This window comes from Platichthys flesus, chromosome 8, assembly GCF_949316205.1.
Source record: "Platichthys flesus chromosome 8, fPlaFle2.1, whole genome shotgun sequence".
NCBI lineage: Eukaryota > Metazoa > Chordata > Actinopteri > Pleuronectiformes > Pleuronectidae > Platichthys > Platichthys flesus.
In genome coordinates this window covers 8,216,543-8,234,773 of record NC_084952.1, presented here as the reverse complement: position 1 = coordinate 8,234,773, position 18,231 = coordinate 8,216,543, and the positions used below count along the sequence as shown (strand labels likewise).

At 44.9% G+C, this 18,231-nt stretch overlaps 1 protein-coding gene across 3 annotated transcripts in view; it reads left to right on the top strand.

Annotated features, from left to right (window-relative positions):
• The window catches only part of elf1 (E74-like ETS transcription factor 1), a 35,593-nt gene extending 18,055 nt beyond the window's left edge, over positions 1–17,538 (top strand). For 2 of the 3 annotated variants that reach the window (XM_062393768.1, XM_062393767.1), the window contains exons 2-10: positions 7,470–7,798; positions 8,232–8,288; positions 11,143–11,317; positions 11,461–11,565; positions 11,696–11,857; positions 11,992–12,075; positions 12,765–12,957; positions 13,139–13,498; positions 14,648–17,538. In XM_062393768.1, coding sequence (XP_062249752.1) covers positions 7,727–7,798; positions 8,232–8,288; positions 11,143–11,317; positions 11,461–11,565; positions 11,696–11,857; positions 11,992–12,075; positions 12,765–12,957; positions 13,139–13,498; positions 14,648–15,440 — 2,001 coding nt within the window. In that variant the 5' untranslated portion in view covers positions 7,470–7,726 and the 3' untranslated portion in view covers positions 15,441–17,538. The remainder of the gene's footprint in view (positions 1–7,469; positions 7,799–8,231; positions 8,289–11,142; positions 11,318–11,460; positions 11,566–11,695; positions 11,858–11,991; positions 12,076–12,764; positions 12,958–13,138; positions 13,499–14,647) is intronic. The other variant, XM_062393769.1, reaches the window with a different exon arrangement.
• Positions 17,539–18,231: the final 693 nt, after the last annotated feature.

Below are 18,231 nucleotides of genomic sequence, written 5' to 3'. Positions count from 1 at the left end.
AAGGAGAGAACTTAGCATTTCCAGTCTAGTCATGCATCAAATTGCCAAAACAACTGCAAGATGAAGCATTTGAAATATGTCAGAAAGAAAAAGGAGTCATCATGTGCAGTTCGAGGCAGCCGAGTCACGCACAGGCTTGCATGTTTTATGTCCTTTACCTTTTGTGTTTTTTTTACTTGGAGTGATTTTGAGGTAAATGGATATAAGAGGATATAAGGAGTGATACGACCTGCTCTTACCTCCCACAGTCATAGAATAGATCCCCTCAAACTTACTGTTGTCAGAAATGACTTAAAAGATGACTGTCAATGTTAATAACACACAGAACAGGGTTGTATTTGGCAGGTTTCCGTATTGTTTTTAGCCTGACGGGTCAGATGCCACATTTGTCAGTTAAGGAGAAAAGTGGACGTGGTCCTGCTGGTGGAACTGTATCGGGAAATGTGTCACTTAATTTCCTGACATGAATTTCTCACTGCAGCACCAACATTCAAAGTGCAGGGATATTGTTACTGATACACCGTATAATGAGGAGTTTCCATTTAAAAGCAGGTTTGTATACGATCAAATTTAATCTAAATTTAAACATATCTGCAATGACTTTGTTCAGATTAGAACAAAATTAAAAAGAACCCACGATGATTATCATCTATAGATGTAGCATTGTGTCTTTCTTTGTTATAATATGTATTTACACATAATATTTAAGGATTTATTTAGTGGTAAGGTCGGTGCTATGACCTTGGATAGGTTGGCCTGGCCAAAAATATATAGTTTCATTTTGTATTGTTAAAATACTTGGATTGGCCTTATCCTTGCCTTATCCTTTTGTCATAGCAAACAATGATGTAGAAACATTTAGTTGGATTCCCACGTCTGACCTGCTCCGGCTGTTTCACCACTTAAAATGTCAAGCATTACTAGAGGAAGATTAGGTTGCTTTCAGTGGTAACTCTGATCAAACATGACACTCACCCCGTCATTGATGCACCTCACCAGACCAGACGAGCCCTACATGTTACTAACGATGTCCAGATGTCTTAATAGATTCACGCTGGCATCAGATCAGCAGATTAAACTGATTTTTCAGAGGTTTCGAATGTCCTTTCTAGAAATTTGCTGCAATTTCCTGTCCTGTTTTCACAACTTCATCGTTTCTTCCTATCTGTGACATGTGTCCTGTTGCCACACGATAGAAATAGGCTATCTGTTAAAGTTAAAACATGTCTCTCTGTGACAATACTTCATCCCACATCTGGTAACATGGTAACAATACACCCGTCGTAGTAGGATATCTTCAGGCTCATCATTTGTTCACATCAACTAGAAGCAGAAGTTATTAACAGATGGGATTTCTTGTTAACGATTGTCTTGTGTGTGCGTTCATGTAGATATTCGTGGTGGCTCATGAAGAGGTTTTTTTCGTTGGGCTCTAGTTGCACAGACAGCTCATCTGAGAACTTTTTCTCTGACCTATAAGTTAAAACTGCGTGACAGGAAGTTTGTAGCTGTTCTGAGAATCTGTGTGAAACCGACTCATGGGGCCAAGTCAGATGTGTGTGTGTGTGTGGTTGTGTGTGTGTGGTGTGCATTTGTGTGTGTGTGTGTGTGGAGGGGTTAGTAATGCTTTTTCTGTTTGCACGCCTTGTGTCAGCATTGTGTTGAAGAGGTGTCTGCAAATGGCAGGTGTGGATTTGAGAGTCCTGTTGTGATCCTTGTAAACTCACCATCACTGTCATTCAACAATTTGAGTGTTGCAGACTTCTAGACGTAAGAATGCAAGAGATTTTCTGCTGGTATCTCTTATATGATCTACTTGATAGTGCATTAAAATTTCTATCCGAAGAATTTTATTTATGTTTGAATGCAAAACATGTTTTCTGGTGAGTGTACCAAATAAAACAGGCCCAAGATTTATTGACCATCTCAGAACTGTCCAATTGAACACATTAATGTCCATAACATCACTTCATTATTCATGCATGGAAATGTTACCTGTATCACACGAGTCATATCCAAGAGAGTCGCTGCATGATGTTTGAAAAGGAAGGAGGGGGAGTCTAGAACTTTCCGCTCTTACACAGAGGAATACGTTTTCTGTCTGAGTGTGGTTTAACAGACAGGAAGCAGCAGAACCGACTGTTCAGTGATGCTGTTCGCAAGATTCACAGGTCAGTTTGTGGGTGTGTTTTTTCTCTCTACCCAGCTAAAGAACATGTCACTGCTATTTCTGTCATTATTTCTCTTGCATGCCCCGAACAAGAATGTTTGGGGGGAGGGGGGGGGGGCACACACACAGAAGCCACTAACAGTTAAGAATGGGTCACTTACATTTAAGTGACTTTTGGAATCTGACGTCTGGGGACATTTCTGAACTTTTAGCTCTCAGCTAATGTTTATACTTTCATCCCAGTCCTCAAAGCCACGGTATCCTACTAATACTGCTGTCTAACCATTAAAAGCCCAAATGTTACATCTAGTAGAGTTAGTTGGCACAAACAAGAGTTGTCACAGGGAGGCATGGGTCCTTCTCCCAGAGCCCGAAGCCTGAGTGGAAAAGTACAAGGTTTGCTGGAGATGAGATTAAATTCCATTCTCCCTCTGAAAGCCGGTGCTTGAGGTGACGTTTCTTTTTTTTCTTCCTTTGGCCCTGCCACAGCACAGCCCAATGCCCGTGCTCACTTCTCGTCTGTGTTTTCTGACGCCTTGTGTTCTGCAGTTGCGTGCTGTTACGCAGTGTCTGTGCCCGCTTCTGCCATTTCATCACCATGCATGGTGTGGCTTCAGGATTGCGGTGAAAGCACTCCTTTTTATTCAGCTCAATAAACTTGAGTTGAAGTTTGAAACAGGGTGAGACATGTTGTATTGCGCAACGCTGCATGGCGAGTAACTTGAATGCTTCAGAAATACTGTATACATAACAGTCTTTATGGTGCTGACTGTGCTGCAGTGAAAACCATCTGTGTGGGGGTTTTTCTCTGTTGTTTGTCTGATGGTTAGTTCAATGACATCTGGGTAAAGCATGCTGAAATGGCTGCTCTCCAGAAATGATGACCAGGATGCTGCAGTGCCTCAAATGGGCTATCACAGGGCTCCAGGAATGAGCTCCAGCCCCATATCACTGAGTCATTTCCTTTACAGGAACCAAGAGGATCCTGCAAAAACACCATGTCTGTGCTGACAACCATTCAAAAACATGGCAGTGGTGAGCCCACGCATTTTCTGCCATCTTGCACATCTGTGTTTCTCTGCACGGCTGAGCTCAGAAAACCAAACCCTACTTGTGTACTGTGAAGATTCCCCTCTGTTGGTATTGAAGAGTCTCTCCGATCGCACAGTCACTGCTTCTGTCAGTTTCTAAACCTTTTCACGTGAAGGACGGCCTTCTATTTACATCAGTTTTAACAAGCCAAGCCAGTCCAAGAACCAGTCTCTCACTTTGAGACTATCTCGTATCCCAACCCTCCTAGCACCCACATGCTGAACAATCGTGTCACCTGTGGTAATCTGCATATGAGTAACCCGAGCTGAAACCGGCTGATAAGTAAAGTTTGCCCTGGTCCTTTTCTCTAGTATCTCACAATGTTTGCACTCACCACATTCAGGGTGAGTCACTGCATAGTCATTCAATTGGCTTAAATTACCTCCTTTCATGGTCAACAATGAGCTCAGCTGAGGAGACTAAAGCGGGGGAAGTAAGGCCTGCTGGGAATACTCCATTTGTTCATGAATCCTGACTCTAATTGGTTGTTATTGCGACTGGCAGTCACCATACTGTAGGGGCGAGGTAGGCCAGTGTCCCCCCCCCCCCCCCCCCTCCCCCCTCAGTCTGCAGCTCATCAGGCTGCCATTCTTAACAGACAGCCCTAATTGCCTGAGATTCACCACGGTCACATGATAAGGGCCACATGGAGCCATACCATCAGCTGACCACATGATGGTTATCTTTAGAGCTGTTATTCTGATAATCAAATAGTTGTCACAGATCACATTTAAGAATCATTTCCTGGACAAAAGAATCTGTTTTGAATAAGCTGATTTAGGAAATCATGATGGATTCAGTTTATTATGAGAAGGGGTAGGAGTTATCACCAGGGATTACACTTGGATTACTCATCGATATTGTGTATATATCAGATTATATTGTGTATTATGAAATTGACAGAAGGCACAGAAATTAATCAAATCTGCGGTTCTCCTCATGTCTTCTGAACAATTTAAGCATCTTTCAGCGCTTTGTTTTGATTTCATAACCGTTACTGTTTTCTTCAGCGAAAGCAGCTGTTTTCAGCAATATCCCTAAAATAGGACTCTGCATGCTCAGCAACAAATAGATGACAAGTTAGCAACTACATTCATCAGCTAGGTATTTCCCAGAGGAAGGGGTTGAGACCAAACACAGAGGTTAAAGAAATTTAATACAGGAGTTATACACAATGAATTATGAATAATGATGATGTGCAGCATCCTCTAGGTGAATGTTCCCAATATGCTCCCAATATGTCAGTACTGCCCTCAACTGCCCAAAAAGCAATGATTAGTGGGTCTTTCAAATAGTTATATGTCTGTCAGTTAATCACCTGATTGTTCCAGTGCATGATGGCATTTTGCCTTCATAAAGTTTTTAACAGCAGGCACTGGTAGGAATAAGAAGGAGAGAGGGGGGTGGGAGGTGGCTGCTCGGTTGTGTGGTTGGTTTTAAATGCAGTTGCACATTTCATGCTACAGACCGCACCGAGATGCCTCGCCTGGTGACCACACTGAAATACCCTGTGTCAGAGGAAAGGCCCCACCCAGTCCGAGTCACAGGCGCTCTATCCCTCCCTTCGCTGTTCTCCTCCTCTTCTTCTTCATGACGTATAGTGCAGCTACAGCCCAGCCCCTGTGCTGGGACAAGGCAGCTGTTGTGATGTGCTGGGGGATAATGTGCAGGCTGTGTCTGACTAATGGCTGGCTCTCTTGTATCCCTGTCTGCTGCTAGCACCATGCCAACTGGGCCATCCAGATCAATGAAGCACTGACAGGAGGGATGTAGGCAAAGAAACGTGCGCACAAAAGCTGACACAGTTTGATACACTGTAGCATGAAACACAATAAAAGAAAGGCGAATAAAGATTTAGATTGATTAAGATGCATTTATTTGTCCCAAACACATACATGCACAGGCACACTCATGCAGGTAGGGACATTTAACCTCTGCTTTTAACCCATCTGGTGAAGGACACACAGAGCAGTGAGCGACCATGTACGGCGCTCAGGGAGCAGATGTTGGGGGAGGAAGGTGCCTTGCTCAGGGGCACTAGACAGGGTAGGGAGAATCCTCTTGGATTTTTGGACAGATCAATCCAGGTTCGTCTCTTTGTTGTTTCTCCGTGGAGTTGAACCAGAGACGAACCAGAGACCTTCTCTGCCCATAGTCCAAGTGTCTGCCACTAGTCCACCGCCTCTCTCACAGAATCAAGAAACACTGTGATGTCTTGATTCAATCTGATTACATGATGTATTAACAGTCCGTCTCCTGTCATCTGATAACCCGTAAATGGCTGGATGCTGATGATTTGCTCATTCTTTATCCACAGTCCAGCCTGCAAGCTCGTAAGCGGAAATATTCACACCAATAGCTTCACAACTGTCCATAAACCTAACAGACACTGTGAGGGTTTGAAAGGGGAACTGAGAGGCAGGGAACGCCTGATGGTTTAGTGCAAGTTGCTCCTCAGATCTGGGGTGGGAAGGGCGATCGCAGAGTGGTCCCATGTGATGCGGACCGCTGCACATTCGTCTGATCCCATGTAGGGTGTCCCGGTTCAGCTTCACAGAGGGCACTTGAGGGCATCTGCTGTAAATGTGTGAGTGTGGCGTCCACACACTCACACATGTGTGGTCCACCCTCGTTTTATTTTTTCATTTGTCTTTTGTTACCTGATTTATCGTAAAGCCCTGCTTTTATTCTTGAGTTCACTAATGTCACCCACTCCTGGAGCAAACACGCCATGGAGATCATAAAGATCTCCAGACAGACGGCAGCAGAGGCGACAATCGGCTGTAGTGAAACACCCGTCTGTTGTCTGTCTCCCAAGTGATGCATTCCAGACCGTGGTCACATGTTCATAATCTCTCTGGATGCTCAGCAGAAATATGAACTAAATCACAGCATTAAATCAACATTTGTTTGTCCCCTGCTCCCCCTTCTCTTTTGCCTCCTCCCCTGTTACACCCTCCTTCCCGCTGCTTAATACAACTGGCCCTAGTATGCAACTTTATTAGTCACACAGGGATTTCAAAGCGAGTAAACATTGCCATCTCTAACTTCTCAAGTGCTGCCAGCTCTTTGGTGTGTGGGAAAGAAGAGGGCGGGGGGGTTGCGGCTCTTGGGTCTCCTAATCCATGAATTCTTCAACCCTTCCCCGTCCTTTAGCCCCCAAACCTGCCTGTGGGTATCTGGTTGTTGAGACACACCTCGACACACACACACAAACTAACAAGCAAACGACCTCAGGTTTCTCTCCCCCGCCACCTGCGATCACAGTAACTCCCTGAGGGTCGAAAAGAGGGGATTCCAGAGCACCATCAGTGTGTGTGTGTAACTCTGTATAAAGGAAGAGTTTGTGCTGACCCTCTCTTCCACAGATCCACCTCATATGACCCTAATACCAGCCCCCTGATGATTTGCTGAGGAGTCTCTCACATTCGGGGACAGAGCGAAGAAATCAGAGCCGTTTGAGATTAAATCAAAATGAACCGTGCTCTCCTCCTGATCCTTCTGACTCTACGCTGAAGTGTTGTGATTAGTTCAGTTCTACAATGATTTATTGACAGAAGATTAATGTGAAATTGTTGTGAAGATTGAACAAAGATACTTTTATAGTAAAAGAAACGGACATCTGATGGTCCCAGCTTTTTAGATGCGAGAATGTACAGCTCTTAAATGATAGGTAATATGAAACTGAATAAATTTGGGATTGTTTGATATTTGAAGATGCCACCTTGTGGTTTAGGATACTGTGTGATAACAACCTTCGTCACTTCTCACGTTTTATAGACCAAACTATTAATCGAGAAAATAACTGACGGATTGGAAATAACAGTTTGTTGGAAGATGGTATTTTAGAGTAAAGCTAAAATAGCCCTTTGCACCTCTTTTATTCTTTGCTTGATCTTGACGCTGTGTGAGTTTATTGGGGGTTGTCAGGCAGGGAGGCAGGAATTATCCAGTAATCCCATTGCCCTCCTGAAACTTGTGGTTTCGATGGCTTTGGACATCAGAAGTAGACATGGCCCAGATACAGTGTGTGTGCTGCCTGATTTTAAACTTAGTAGGTCTGTTATTAGTACAATGGTGAATATAGGCCTCAGAAAGCACTAGGCTTTTCAACATACTATCTCTGCCTCTCGTTTCTCTCAGCGACAGTAAACTGATCTAATACAGTATGTCTCCTAACCACCATCTCTCTCTCTGTCTCTGCCAGGTGTTGATGCACCAGGGACCCAGCCTCTGTGTCACAGAGGTAAGAGGCTGCTCCCACCTGGGCCACAGCACTCCTCTGAAACTTGGCTCGTGGTGTCTCTCTCTCTCTCACTCTCTCGGAGCACCCAGGTCGGAGAACAGGAGGAGGACGACGACAGGGTAACCATTTTGTGAGGCATCTCACTGTGCTGAGAAGGAGGTGGAGTAGTCATAGCCAGGATATTTAAGGCTGCTCCCTGCCCTCTGAACTCCATCGCCATGACGACTGCAGTGCAGCCCACTGAGCTGGTGTTTGAATTCGCCAGCAATGGGATGGATGAAATCAATCAGGTACATGTCACATGGAAGAAGCCACCATTTAAACTTTTTAATCTGGGCTTGTAATTCCCTTTTTTTATTCGGTGTATTGTTTGAGGTCTCCTCGAGAAATGTAAGACTTTTTAAAGCTGAACAAATAAAGCTTTGTCAGGAAACAGCATGGGTAGTAGGGCAGGATTATCCAGTCTGTGATCTTTAACTCTGAGAACATGACAGGGAACGAGGCAGACGGAGGTGGAGGATGGAGCAGAGAGGAGGCCTGCAGACAGGGGTGTGCGCTCTTTTGGAGAAACAGAAATGGAAAGACTGAAAAACCTGCCGCGAGTTTAGGGTGCGTGGGAGGGAAAGGGTGGGGCCAGGCGCTGAATGTGTTTACGACACACAGGTTACTGTGTGTGCATACGATGTGAACCTTTGCCTATGTGTCTTTTCATTGCTTGGTCAGGTGTGCAGTTATCTCATCCCCATGTCCGTCACTGAATCCTGTGGAGCAGGATTGATTGTAAGTGTGGAAGTCTGTGTGTGTTCATGTGTACCAGTATCTGTGTGTGTGTATCTAGAGTGACACATTGTCACCGGAGCCCTGAATAGCACCGGTTCAGGCCGAACCTGACAGACCAGTTATAAGGCTTCTTGTCAGGGATGGGATGATTACACTGAAAGGTCTTGCATTGTTCCAGCGCTACAGTTTTGTTCCTAGCTGCACCCACTTAACCTGTTATGGAAGCAGTACGCCCCTATTTACAGTCTTCGAAATACCCCTATAAGAAACAATGAATTAACGTTTTGCCACAGTGGCCATTTTGTTTCTGCTGGCTGGTGTAAAGCTTTATTTTGGCCGCAATAAAGCTGTTGGCGCTGAGTGGAATCATTAATGATTAGCCCCACTATATTGGTAGAGTATCATGTAATGCCTGCAGGTATTAAGCTGCACTATCTATCGCTGATGCAACTATAGGTAGCCATGAATGTTGTCCTCCTGACATAAAATAAATGTAAAAGGTAGCGTTTTACTTTTAAACATGATCGTATCTCACGCTGGAGTCCGTTATACTTCATGAACTAAGTGTGCACACAGTCCATTGTGTTTGGGCAGGTAAAGCAGAAGAGAGTGTTGGGAGGGAACAGCCTGCACAGATGCTGTCGCTGTCAAAGGCAGAATGGGGAACTCAAAAATGCAAATGGACCTGATTCTTATCGCTCCAGTTTCCCCACTAGAAGCACTGTTCGAGTCACCAAAGAGGAACACACTCTTAAAACCTTTATGATGTTCATTATCATTCATCGGACAGTGAGGAGCTGCTTCTCCTGAGAGCCCCACCTTTTCACATTTCTATACACCATGCTCATTGTTATTATCCTGCACATTGCAACATGTGTTTCATCCGGTTTACATGATGACACAAGAAGAAGTTACCAGCATAAACAGGATCCAGTAAACATCAAAACAAGTGTGGAGACGGCGTCCTCAGTCGTCTCTTGCTCTGTCAGCAAACTGCGTGAGACATTGTGTGTTTGACGGGGGGGGGGGGGGGGGGGGGGGGGGGGGGGATGCTCTGTAGCCCAATAGTTCAAATGCCTTCTGCTCACACACTTGACTCTCACTCAAGGACAGCAAGCATCATTTAAGTCCAGATGAGGAGAGATGGTAACCTCCCTGTCTCGCTATCTGATAATATGTCTACCAAAGAGTCCGATTAATGGGAAACATCCAGCGTATGTCAGTGAGACACTGATAGTGCCTGTAGTCAAAGCAATATCCAAGGCTCTTATTAGACCCAGGAGGCCTTGTGGTGTCGCTGCTGAGATGACTCAAGATGTTTGCTGCTCATCCTCAAAGTTAGACAGTATGTACAGTGCATACGATCAACTGTAGCTGTAAGTTGGGCTAATAACTGCTGTTGCTGCTAAGAAGGTCTAACCATTCCCCACCATGTCCAAATGACGAGCCGGTCTGTTAGTTTTCTGGTTAAAGTGTAGCCACAATGGAAGTTTAGCTAACTAACACTGACCCCCCCCCCCCCCGACTAAGGGTCCAGACACCTGGTATGCCCCGAGGTCCAAGCCAACAATGGAGACTTGTGCTAAGAGACAGATACGCCTTTATTCATGTTCCTCTAACTGCACTCATTTGTCCATCTGTTCCCCCCTTTAACCAGGTTGTCACTGTAAAGAATGTGGTTTCATTGATCTACACTGTTAGAAATTAAAATCAATAACTGAATAATGCAAACAATCGCAGAGGAAACGTCTCTGCTAGTGACTGCATTTCAAGGGAAGATGAAATCCTGCTGCTGCTGGTGAACCCAATCAGTGCTGTTTCAATGAACAAACATCATCAGCATGTTTTTATTGTTCTGTGTGAGTGTGGTTTGGACACATTTTACATGCAGGAGCCGATTCTCAATACCATCTGCTTGACACTGTCATGTAGGAGAAATGTGTTCAGAGGTTTTTTTGAAGTGTAGTCTGCTGCCATCTCCTGGTGGTGAGTTGACGCTGAGTGTTTCTGCATCCATCTGCAACCCGAGGTGACCTTTTTAACTTAACAACAAAAAGCTGAAAACAAATGTTATATTTCAAAATTGGATCTTCCTCGGGCCCCCCCTGCTGTATACAAATAACCCTAAACTACCAGACACGGATCAGAATAGGAGTGTTAGAGGACCATATGACACTGTTATTCAAAGGACCGGGTAAATCCTCGGGTCCCTCTTATTGACAGGGACCGAGCTCTCAGTGAGCACCCTTGACACGGCCTGTGTGTGATGAGCTCTCATGCATGTTGTGTCTCTCAGCTGTTCTCCAAACTGCCCCTGCTCCTTCCCCGCATCAAGCTGTGCCATGCCTGAAATGAGAGGCCAGGGTTAGAATTCCCCAAGCACATTTAGTACATGATGAAGGGGGTGCTCGCCTGCAGTTCATGATTGATCCATTAACATTCATTCGGGTTTATATAATCTCTGAGCATTAGATTAACATCTCAGGAGAAGTAGGCCAAATCAAACAGCTGGTTCCTGTCTTCTTCAGCGAGTCCCTGCGGACCGCGGGAACACCACGGAAAGGAGCACTCCTTCATGCCGTGTGCCTCCATATTAGCTGAAATTGAGTATGAATCCACAATATTTTACAAGGTAATAAAAATAAGAGACCAGATCGGGTTATAACATTAATCTGATGTCATCTGGGGGTATTATATTGCCTTTATGATGTGTAGTGGAGGAATTAATGATGTTTTTATTGCATATACACATATGTATTCGCTAAGACCGTCTGTCCCTCTACTCCCAGTGGAAGCTCTCGCGATGCAAAACCTCATACCTTTCTCCCCGTGTGTGTGTTCTGTTTCCATTCAGCTGGACGACCCGTCAGTGTTCCCAGCAGTGATCGTTGAGCAGGTGCCTACGGCCGATCTGCTGCAGGTCTACTCGGGCCTGGATTCGGACGAGGTGCCCAATGGCATCATGGTGGACACCACCCTCCATGTGGTGGAGGCCCCGTCCATCTTGGTGGGAGGTGTGGACCTCTCAGGTAGACATATTTTACTTAAATGTGACCAATCATTTTTAGGCCTTAATCTGAGCAGTTAGAAAACAGGGACACTGTGTCTCCGAAGCATTTCAGAATAAAATCATGTCAGGAATCTCATATGGATGAATTTGTGTTTGTCTCAGAAACAACAGTGTCGGGTGGAGAGGACAGCATGGAGACGAGCGAAGCTGCAGCAGCTCTTCTTAACATGGAGTCTCCAAACAACATTTTGGACGAGAAGCGTATGAGTAAGTTCATTTGCACTGTTCATACTCTACTGTTACACCAGGTTTAATCCTCCATCAATCTTACCTAGAGCATGAGACTGATACAGAGTGGTTTATTCATGGTGTGTGTATGTGTGTTATTTATATCTAGTTCACACCTATGGCGCTCTGCTGGAGTCGGACCTGACGTACACCCCACTGAGGCCTGACCAGATGGACAGCAGTGCCCTTGACATGTCCCTCGACGAGGACACTTCATCCATGGATGAGATTCCTCAGAAGTGTCCCTTGAAACCTCAGAAAAAAAATAAAGGTAAGTGTTATTTCTCCCGTTTGTTAGAACACAGGAATGAGCTCTTTAACTAAAGCGTCAGTGTTGTAGTAATTGGATGATTTCACTGTGACCTTTCCCCTTATAATGCACCACCCTCTCCATTTGAATCATAGTGAGGAAGCCGAGGGCGGTGCGTCCCTGCTCCCCAATCACCACCCCTAACCTGCCACTCAGGAAGAAGAGCAAAGAGGGCAAAGGTAAGTCTCACTAACTGGAACGCTTTCCTTTAACGAGCCAATAAAAACCAAGGTCTGTCCTCCTCCTGTGGGCGCCCTGTTTCCTCTGGTGGAGTGGGCAAACAGCAGTCCTCCACCCCTGCAGTCCAGCTGGGTTGAATTCAGCCCAGTTAATGGATGAGGGGCTCTCACAGTGCCGTGTTTCACCGGGAAACAGAAGTGATTGCAGGCCGGAGGGCACACTGATGCTCTGCCGATAGAAGCAGACTTGTGCTGCTCAGTGTGTGAGCCCTCATTGCACGATACAGTGTGTGACACAAACAGGAGGGGGGCTGGAGACGGAAGGTCCAGGTGCACTGATATACATCACCCTGTCACCGTGTCTGGGATTCAAGTGACTGCTGGGAGTGTTGCTGTTTTTAACCACTTCTGGCTGCACTATCTCACAAATTGGAGTAATCTACTCCCAGGCTCTGTATAATTAATTTCCCTTCAAGCCGCACATGCACACAGAAACATAACTGACAGCAATGTTTATGAGAAAAGAACAGTTTCCTCTGTAACCCAGCAGCTGCCATGCCACATTTTAAAGTAAAATATTACAAAATAAATTATTGATGTGTGTATCAAGGCTCTAAGGCCCGACCATGAATGTATTATGTGCCTGAATGTGAAAAACATGACTTAATTTACCGCGCTCCTGTTTGCAGGCAACACCATCTACCTGTGGGAATTCCTATTGGCTCTACTGCAGGATAAGAACACCTGTCCCAAATACATCAAGTGGACCCAGCGGGAGAAAGGCATCTTTAAGCTTGTCGACTCCAAAGCTGTTTCAAAGCTGTGGGGCAAACACAAGAACAAGCCCGACATGAACTATGAGACCATGGGAAGAGCTCTCAGGTAAGAGGAACACACAGATGCAGCAGCGTTGTCCTGCACGTTATGTCTCAACCCCGGAGACATGGTTCCACTGACATGTTAAAAGCAACACAATGGAATGACAGTTAAGTTTTTTACGAAACTCTCAGATGAGAATGATGAATCGTGGCCATGACCGCTCCTCATCTACGTTCTCCTCTAGGTATTATTACCAAAGAGGCATCCTGGCTAAAGTGGAGGGGCAGCGGCTGGTGTACCAGTTCAAGGAGATGCCAACTGATCTGGTGGTGATCGAGGACGAAGACATGGGCCCCGACGGCAACTCTGGCTACGGTAACCAGAGATCTAGCAACGGGAGGTCTGCGGCCCGCGGCGGGTCCAAAGGTCACGGGAGAGCTCACGGCCAACACCAAGTCTCAGTGAAGCAAATGAAGAAGGAGCCTAACGATGAATATCTTTACCAGGAAGCTAATGGTGGACACAATGGGCAGTTCCTTCAGTCTGTCCACGTGTTTCAAGCAAATCACGCCTCGCGCGACCAAGATCTCACACAAGCTATGAGGTGAGAAAAAAACAAATACCTGAAGTTATACACACTATTCCCAGAGTTGCTTTCATTTCAGTTAGCTTAGCTTATCGTGGCATAAAGACTGGGGATAGGAGGACATTGCTTGTGGGTGCACGTAGTGGGAGCTGTTGGGTTTTTCTGCAGTTTTGTAAAGTTACCTTTAGATAATGTATGTTATGATTTGTGCTAGCCTGACTCTGCATACAGTGACGGAATTGCTTCTCCGGAATTTCAAAGGTGTTTGGCTAACAACAACTTGTTGTATTACTGCCACCTTCTGGGGTGGAGTGTATTGAGGGGTATTTTTTGGGCCCGGTCACACAAATGCAAAGTGAATATCGTGAGTCAAAGTTCACCAGACTTGAACTGTTTTATTCGCCTCCTTGCTCTCACAGATTGGAAGTGATCGACAGGCGAAAGTTTTTCTCTGATACGTTCAGGTGTGACCAGGTCCATAAAAGTATGACATCATAACCTGTTCGTTAGCCATGCTATGCTAAGCTAAGCTAATCTAAGCAAAGATAACCAGTTGCTGGCTTTAGCTCATCTGGCAAAAATGAGAGTGGAATCCACTTTTTAGTTTAACTGTCAGCAAGAAAGCAAATAAACATATCAGTATTAACTCTTCCTAACCACAGGTTTGTTTTGAGATGTAAACACGTTATATATGCTGCACACAATCCGATTCTATCGTATCCAGTTTCTTTGCAGTAAATTAGAACCTTGTAATTCTCAGTTTTTGTTCAAGTTGGAAAGGTGCAGGTTTCACCAGCGTTGCTCGTGTGTGGTTGTTGAGATTTGTTTCCAGTATTGTTGTTTGCTTTTGTATTGCTTCTATTATTAATGTGTTATCATTCATCTGGTGTTGTTCCTGAGCAGTTAAACATAGTGTGCAGTTAGGAATCAAGAAGAATAATGTTTTCTGCGGCACAGCTGACAACGCCGTTTGTTATATTAATAAGGGCATTAGTTCTGCTGTTTAGGATCATAGCTGTGCACTGGGTACCTTTCTCTACAGGGTTCCATTAAGAAATAATCCTTGTCTATATTTGCAAAGATACAAACTGAATATTCAATTACAGAGGCTCTGCCTGAGAAGATGAAGAGACACCAGTACACACTCAGTTTGTTTTGTCTTTTCAGGACCATCACTGCTCCTGGATCAGTTCCTATGGTCCTGACGTCTTCTGGCTCTCTCCAGTCTGTTCTGTCCAACGGGGACACCAGTCACTCCTCCCCCCCTCGGGTTATTCTCCACACCATGCCCTCCACCACAGCAGGTGGTAAAGATATGCTCACCATTCAAACAGCCTCTCTAGCAGGTGGAGCCAACTGCCTGGAGGACGGCCTCCCACAGCAGCTCCTGGTCTCCAATCTGTGCTCCTCCGCCGTTTCCAACTCCTCCTCCTGCACTTCCCCTCCAGGAGTCATTAGTTCCACCGCTTCCAACCTCAACGGCCTCCCGCGCCTGGTCGCCATCAACACCACCTGCGGGCAGACCATGGTGGCACAGCAGCCTGGCACAGTAATTGCCACGGTGCTCAAATCCAGTGATCTCTCTGGGCTGCAGGTCAAAGAGGAGATGCTGGACCCCAGCTACTTTCAGTCGATGGTGAACGGCGATCCATCACTGGCGGCACATACGTTTGACAAAGAAGAGATGGAGGTAGGGGAGGCAGAGCTGCAGTACAGGACTGTGATCATCGATACCAGTGGAAACCAGTGCCAGGAATATGCAAGTGAAACTATAATTAATGGACATTACTCCCAGAGCAGCAGCCCTAGTGAAGGCCTGACCCCTGTGGAGGAGCTGGAGGTGCGTGGGGAGATGTCCCTGCAGCCTGAGCAGGGAAACAAAGGCCTGCAGGAGCTGCCAATGTCTCTTCAACTGCCTGTAAACTTTATCCAGATAAAGGCAGAACCTGCAGAGGTCTAGAGCTGAAGGACTCGAGCACACAAGCTGAACCAAAAACAACAATTCAATCCATTTTGACCACGGACTTTGTTTTATTTTCCCGACACAATGATCAGAGATCAGAAGTGAGGGATCTTGCAGCGCTTTGCTCTTCAGCCTCAGGATTTATTGTTTACTCACATATTTTGTGACCATGTGCCTAATTTTAAAAAAATCTAATTTTAGTGTTTCGTTTTTTCTAAGAAGTCAGTTGCGAGATTTGGTATTATTATCTGTAGACATGAACCCCAGCACACACAGATATAGACACATGCACACCAAACACCTCAACATCTAGGAGAACAGCCATTGGATTAACCAGGGATTCTGTCTACCAAATGTGCCAGATAGTGATTGTCTTCATTTCCATCTCACTGGATTTGTATTTTCAAAGAGGAGAACGCAGCAAACCAAATCCGGGGACTGAATGCCAAATGGTGCAATGAAATCACAATTCTAAAATCACACAGAGTGAATATGTGTGTTTTTAAACCCACACTCAACTTTCTTTTCCCACGGCTAAGGGGGTGGATGATGTGTCCAGTACGGTGAAATAAACACACAACTCAGAGTTATAGCAAAGAGTACCCTACAGGAAGTTAAAAAAAGAAAGAAAGAAAAACAGATGAAAAATGGACTAAATGGCTTTTAAGAGCTTATAACTCATTTATTTTCATATAGACAAAAAGTTATGCATATGCTCTCTATTAATCCTGGCCTTAAATCACTGTGTTACTATGGAAATGGGCATTTTTCTTGAGCAACACGGACAGCTCCACATCAAACCGTTTGCATCGAGCTGCAGTATGGAGGCACAGCGAGCATTGAGAGGCACAAAAAGAGAGGAGGAAAACACCGATTTTTATCAGCCGAGGCTCAGAGGTTTAACCCCTGTTTATATGAAATTGAATATATATGATATATATATATATATATACACACAATTCAGATTCAGTTTATGGCTACAGCAAATTTATTTATTTTCTGAATGTCTAAATTCTGTATAAAAAGATACATTTGTCTTCTATTTACATGCGTAAACATGAGGGAAAATTCAAAGAATATGAACATTAATGCTAGGAAGCGTACTTGGTTGTTTCTTTTGTAAGACCGATGTTTTTCATTTGTACAGCCTCCCATATTATCGGCTTAGCTATTTTTCAGTGCAGCATCATTATTGCACTGTTATCTTCTGTTATTGTAGATAGCCGCTGTTGTGTGTCTGATTGAAACATGTACTGAATGTGCTTTGGGTTTCCTCTCTTCAGCGGACATACCTCTCTTCCCTTTTTCAACAGTCAATCAATCGAGGCTTCGCAAATTGTAAGTTCTGTGTGATTCATTGTGTCAGATGTATCAGTCAATATCTCTTTGAAATCATATCAGAAGTTTCTTCAGTTGCTTTGTGCAAAGACAAACCAGTGCTCTTAGTTTCCCTCCTTTCCTATCATGTCCTCTTCTCCTTCCCTTCATCTCCTCTCTCGTCTCCTTCTCTACCTTTGTCTCCTCTCTGGGTCGGTCGAGTCTGTGCCTACTTTATTGTTTGTCCCACTTTGTTAAGGACCTCCTGTCCGATTGGCCCTTCAGCTCGGCCCGGGGATGAAGCCATATTGATCCTGAGTGGTATCACGGCTAAATTGGTTGTATTTTCCACCTGGACCGACGCTGCAGAGTGAGGACATTCAGACACACTGACCTCCATCTGCACTGGCACCTGAGGACAGGAGTTAAAGTGCTGCTTCACGGCCCCACATCAGCCAAAGTGCTCTGCAAAGACACTCTGAATGTATAATTCTTTTTGGACAATCAATAATTACACTGGGTTTCTTTTGCATTGAAATCTGTCAGTCTTCAAATGGGAACTTGCTGCTTTTTTATTTGCATTGTATATATACTCTTGTATCTCCCGGCCTTTTTCCGTAAAGCACTGTTGTCTGTGAGAGGTTGAGGTATGTCCACTGCTTATGTTTTGTTGCTTCTTTTGTCTTGGGTTGTCTATGGCCTCCCTTATGCTGAATATAGAATAGATTTTTAAGAAAAAAGTCAATGTATTAATTAAAAACAAATCCCTGTCACTGAATATTTTGTTTATTTGTTGTTTTGCTGCAGATATGGTGGTGTTGGACATTTTGCGCGGCGCAGATAAAATGTCACTGAAGATATGTTTTTTTTAAAGAAATGTAATTAATTTTCTACTGTTTCTATAATGAAACTTGAAATGTGGCGTCGTATTGTTGGTTCAGCCACATGGTGTTTGAAGAGAGAGAAAACGTGGGAAGCTGGATAATGAAGGCATTATCAGGCCAAAGACTGATTGGACTGTACTTAAGAGCAGCGCTCCTCCAGCTGCTGTGAATGCAGCAGCGTGATGTGACTGACATCGCCAGAGCCGAGGACAGCTGAGTCCATCGCAGCTCACTGGGAGACAAGAGAGTGTGCGTGTGTTTAGGCTGTGGTTGGCAAGTTGAGAGGTTTTGGCTGACTTGGATTGATTCCCTTTAAGAGGATATGTTCTGTGTGTGTGTGTGTGTGTGTGTGTGTGTGTTCAGGGTAGAGGAGGGGGGTTAGTGGTGGTTGAGGAAGCTGTCTGGCAGCAGGGATTGCCTACTGTGCCTAGCTCTGTCTACACCCACTTGCACAGCTGTGTACCACACAATCCATTCTTGCCATAGGGTTATACACACACACACACATGAAGAAAAAACCAGGCCAGCCTCTTCGCTCCTCCACAAACATCCTCCCGAGGTTTATGCAGATGGGAAAAATAGTTTCA